We start from the raw sequence: 5488 nt of genomic DNA, 5'->3' as shown, positions 1-5488 counted from the left end.
ACTGCCAGAGCCTAAAATTAAAGCTATTTAGGCAGTAACTGACCTGCATGCTATTTAAAAAAGGATCATTATATACATGAACTAAATATAAGATTGCCTGGCAATAAAAATATAAGAACAAGAAAAATACAAAAGATCCGATACCGAAACATACATGTTAGTTCCTAAGTACACTGCATAAAACAAGTGACAATAAGATACAACATCACATACACTAGATTTGCCACAAATAATCCAAACGGGGGCACTGCATAAAAACCTGTACCCAAGAAAAAAGTTGACAGGGATAAGAAAACCAAAAATATTATAAAAACAAAAACAAAAAACAACAACAAAAAACAGTGAGATTACGATATTAATTACAGGAGCAAAAATATCTGTATGTGTACAGCCCAATGCAGTAAATAAAATGCCACTTTGTGGGGGAAAAAAAAGGCATCGGAGCCTGAGTAAAGTGGATGAAATTTGACCCAGGAGGAGGAGGAGGAGGACTATGATTATTACTATTATCATATTTATATAGCGCTGAATCTTGTGCAGAGACAATTCAAAGCGCTTTCGCACCAGTCATTCACATACATGCATAACTCTAAAACTGGAGAAACTGAAGACAAGGAAGAGGCAGGGAAGGGAGGAGGAGGAGGAGGAGTACAGTACAGTCCAGCACAACACTAATGTTCAGATGATTACATACAGGTTGCATAGTATTGTATTGCATTGCATTGCAATGTGTTGTTTTGAAAATGCAATGTATTGCATTGTTTTAAACTGCAATGTATTGTATTATATTGAACTGCGATGTATTGTATTGAACTGCGATGTATTGAATTGAACTGTGATGTATTGTATTGTATTGAACTTGATGTATTGAATTGAACTGCGATGTATTGTATTGAACTGCTATGTATTGTATTGAACTGCGATGTATTGTATTGTATTGAACTGCGATGTATTGTATTTGTATATGTATTTCTTTTTATCACAACAAATTTCTCTGTGTGAATTTCAGGCTACTCTCCCCAGGGAGAGCGCGTCGCTACACTACAGCGCCACCCATTTTTTTTTTGGTGTTTTTTTCCTGCGTGCAGTTTTATTTGTTTTTCCTATCGAAGTGGATTTTTCTACAGAGTTTTGCCAGGTACAACCCTTTTGTTGCCGTGGGTTCTTTTACGTGCGCTAAGTGCATGCTGCACACGGGACCTCGATTTATCGTCTCATCCGAATGACTAGCGTCCAGACCACCACTCAAGGTCTAGTGGAGGGGGAGAAAATATCGGCGGCTGAGCCGTGATTCGAACCAGCGCACTCAGATTCTCTCGCTTCCTAGGCGGACGCGTTACCTCTAGGCCACCACTCCACTGTGATGTATTTATTGAACTGCGATGTATTGTATTATATTGAACTGCGATGTATTGTATTGTATTGAACTGTGATGTATTGTATTGTATTGAACTGTGATGTATTGAACTGAACTGCGATGTATTGTATTGTATTGAAATGCAATGTATTGTATTGTATTGTGTTGAACTGCGATGTATTGTACTGTATTGTGTTGAACTGCGATGTATTGTATTGTATTCAACTGTAATGTATTGCATTGTATTGTATTGTATTGCATTGTATTGTACTCTATTGTATTGTATTGTACTGCATTGTATTGTATTGCATTGTATTGTATTGTACTGCATTGTATTGTATTGCATTGGATTGGATTGGATTGGATTGTACTGCATTGTATTGAACGGTATTGCATTGCATTGTATTGCATTGCGTTGTGTTGTATTGTATTGCATTGCATGACATTGCATTGCATTGTATTGTATGGTATTGCTTTGTATTGCATTGCATTGTATTGTATTGTGTTGCATTGTATTGTATCGCTTTGTATTGTATTGCATTGTATTGTATTGTATTGTATTGCATTGTACCTTTCAGCATGTTCAGCCACATGGCGGAGTGCGTCATTCGAGGGATGCGGGATGACCCCTCGAGGTGCCCCACGTGGCGGTCACGTGCCCTGGACTCTGCGTTCAACATCTGGGGACCTCCACCTCTGGGACTGCAGCTCCAGTTCACTCCAGACATGGCTGCCGAGATGTTTGGGGTGGGCAGGTGGTGGTGGTGGTGGTGGTGGTGGTGATGGTGGTGGTGGTGGTGGTGATGGTGATGGTGGTGATGGTGGTGGTGATGGTGGTGGTGGTGGTGATGGTGATGGTGGTGGTGGTGGTGATGGTGGTGGTGGTGATGGTGGTGGTGGTGGTGGTGGTGATGGTGGTGGTGATGGTGGTGGTGGTGGTGGTGGTGGTGGTGATGATGATGATTTGTATTTTGTATTTGTATATGTATTTCTTTTTATCACAACAGATTTCTCTGTGTTAAATTCGGGCTGGTCTCCCCAGGGAGAGCGCGTCGCCACACTACAGCGCCACCATTTTTTTGGTGTTTTTTTCCTGCGTGCAGTTTTATTTGTTTTTCCTATCGAAGTGGATTTTTCTACAGAATTTTGCCAGGAACAACCCTTTTGTTGCCGTGGGTTCTTTTACGTGCGCTAAGTGCATGCTGCACACGGGACCTCGGTTTATCGTCTCATCCGAATGACTAGCGTCCAGACCACCACTCAAAGTCTAGTGGAGGGGGAGAAAATATCGGCGGCTGAGCCGTGATTCGAACCAGCGTGCTCAGATTGTCTCGCTTCCTAGGCGGACGCGATACCTCAAGGCCATCACTCCACATATGATGATGATAATGATGCCTAGGATGCAGATAATTATGTTTGGGGTAGCTATCCATCCTGCTCACGTATACAATGATGATGATGGTGATGATGATGGAGGTGATGATAGTGATGTGTGTGTGTGTGTGCGCGTGCGTGCGCGCGTGTGTGTATGTGTGTGTGCGCGCGTGCGTGCGCGCGTGTGTGTATGTGTGCCATTTTGGTTTCCAGTATGACGACTAAGGGCTGGCAGGGGGAACTTCATGACACCACCCCCTCCCCGCCCCCCCCCACCCCCCGTTCCTCCCCCCCTCTCCCCGTCCCCTCCCCCTGAAGCAGACACACCGTACAGTTCTGCTGTCAACCCTGTGTGACCTGGGCCTGGTGATCTGAAGTCTCCCACCCTATCGGCAATACAGCCTCAACACCCCGACCACGCCACTGCTCAACTTGTGACTGCGGCTTTGCTCTGAGCAGTCAGCTTCTGTGTCTGAGTATGGACAATGACCCAGTCTTTTCTGAGCGCTGTTCAACTCTGAGCAGTGAATTTCTGTGTGTGCGCGCGTGTGTGTATGTGTGCCATTTTGGTTTCCAGTACGACGACTAAGAGCTGCCAGGGGGAAAAAAACAAACAAACAAAAAACCCCAAAAACCCAAACCCCCCAAAACCCAACTTTTCTGAGAGCCGTTCAACGATGAACAGTGATTTTTGTTTTGCACCTGTGTGTAGACAGCTTGCCCCTCTTGCATTAAGTAAGAGTGTAAATCCTGTCTTTTACTGATTTTTTTGTTTGTTGGTTGGTGTTAAACGTTTGCTCGTTTTCACACAGCAAGCTTTTCACTGCCTGTGACATCTTTGGATGGTATGCATAGTGTTTTTTACTGATGGACTGAAAGCCCTTTTGAGGTTCTGATGTAAAAGTCCAATAAATTATTTTTTAAACATTAAGTGTGTGTGTGTGTGTGTGTGTGTGTGTGTGTGTGACATTAATTGTGAATGTGTACCCTATGTATGCGCGCGTGTGTGCGTGTGTGTGTGTGTGTGTGTGTGTGCGCGCGGGCACAGTGCGTGTATGATTGCCTGATCGTGCTTGTGTGTGTGTGTGTGTGCGCGCGTGCGATGAATATCTGTGTATGTGCGCGCACACGCGTGTGTGTGTCACTGTGTGTATGTGTGTGTGCGTGCGCTCAACGCGCTTGTGTGTTCTTTATTCATACATATTCATGATCCTACATATTTCTTTGGGTCGACGTTGGGCTTTCATGTGTCGACTTAGCACACGCATGTGAAAAACGAAATAGTTCTTTGTTTGTTCAATGCCATTTTCAGTTTATCAAGGACTGTGGCGTCACTGGATTCAGAGAAATCCATATGCGTTACGCCACATCTATTTGGCAAATGCCTGACAGCAGCATAACCCAACGTGTTAGGAAACGAATGATGAGCGCCCAATGGCAGCCGTCAGTCGGCTCTACCCAGGTAGGCAGCCTGTTGAGGAAATGACGCCGTGTTTGTAAAGCGATTAGAGCTTGGTCTCCGACCGAGGATAGGCGCTATATAAGTATCCATATCAATCAATCATTCAGACCTTAGTGTCTGCATTCATACATATTTGCGTGCCTGTAATATTTTACGTGTGTGACCGTTTTTGTTTATTTACCCCGCCATGTCGGCAGCCATACTCCGTTTTCAGTTTAAGTTTACAATTCAAAGAGGCATTGAACCGTGCCGGCAATGCCATATACGCTAGACCACATCTGCTTCACGTGGAAGAAAGACCAAGAACTGCGACGAGATTATACATTCCAAGGGAAACAACCCAGCAAAACAATTGGATGGAATGTATCTCGTGTCCACTGAGTTGTCTCCGCTGGTGATACACTCACTGTATGCGCATACACACACACACACTCACAAACACACACACACACACACACACACACACACACATATGAGTGTATACGCATACACACACACACACACACACACACACACACACACACATATATACACACACACACACGAGTGTATGCGCACACACACACACACACTCACAAACATACACACACACACACACACACACATGAGCGTATGCGCATACACACACACACGCACACACACGCACACACACACACACACACACACACACACACACACACACACACACACACACACACACACACACACACACACACACACACGATTCCCTTCCAAACCCTCTCTCAAAGTGGCCCTCACTCACAATACAGTCATTACGATATCCACCCGGGATAGAAGGCAAGTGCCACCCGTTAAAAGCTAGTGCCCTTTATTCCGGGTGCCTTTCTGGCAGAAAACGACCGGTCATGGGTCTAATGAGTCGATCGCCTAATCGATGTAGCCCTGGGGTGGTGATTTTTATATTTTTTAAATTATTTTTTTTATCGATCTTTTTCTTGACAGGTAGTTCTTGTAAGAAAGTGAGTGTGTGTGTGTGTGTGTGTGTGTGTGTGTGTGTGTGTGTGTGTGTGTGTGTGTGTGTGTGTGTGTGTTGTGTGTGTGTGTGTGTGTGTGTGTGTGTGTGTGTGTGTGTGTGTATGTGTGTGTGTGTGTGTCTGAGTGTGTGTGTGTCTGCGTCTGTTTCTCTGTCTGTATGTCTGTGTGTGTGTGTGTGTGTGTGTGTGTGTGTGTGTGTGTGTGTGTGTGTGTGTGTGTGTGTGTGTGTGTGTGTGTGTGTGAGTATGTGTATGTGTGTGTATGCGTGTTTGTGTATGTGTATGTTTATGTGTGTATAA

At 44.5% G+C, this 5488-nt stretch overlaps 1 protein-coding gene across 1 annotated transcript in view; it reads left to right on the top strand.

Annotated features, from left to right (window-relative positions):
- Window positions 1–3662, top strand: part of LOC143276525 (uncharacterized) — a 13329-nt gene extending 9667 nt beyond the window's left edge. Inside the window, exons 5-6 of the mRNA XM_076581071.1 lie at window positions 1936–2104; window positions 2945–3662. Of these exons, the coding sequence (XP_076437186.1) occupies window positions 1936–2104; window positions 2945–2956 (181 nt within the window). The 3' untranslated portion in view covers window positions 2957–3662. The remainder of the gene's footprint in view (window positions 1–1935; window positions 2105–2944) is intronic.
- The last annotated feature ends 1826 nt before the right edge of the window (window positions 3663–5488 follow it).

The sequence above is a fragment of the Babylonia areolata genome, chromosome 32 (assembly GCF_041734735.1).
Source record: "Babylonia areolata isolate BAREFJ2019XMU chromosome 32, ASM4173473v1, whole genome shotgun sequence".
Lineage (NCBI taxonomy): Eukaryota > Metazoa > Mollusca > Gastropoda > Neogastropoda > Buccinidae > Babylonia > Babylonia areolata.
The sequence above is the reverse complement of the archived record's forward strand: the minus strand, read 5'-3'. Positions and strand labels throughout refer to the sequence as shown.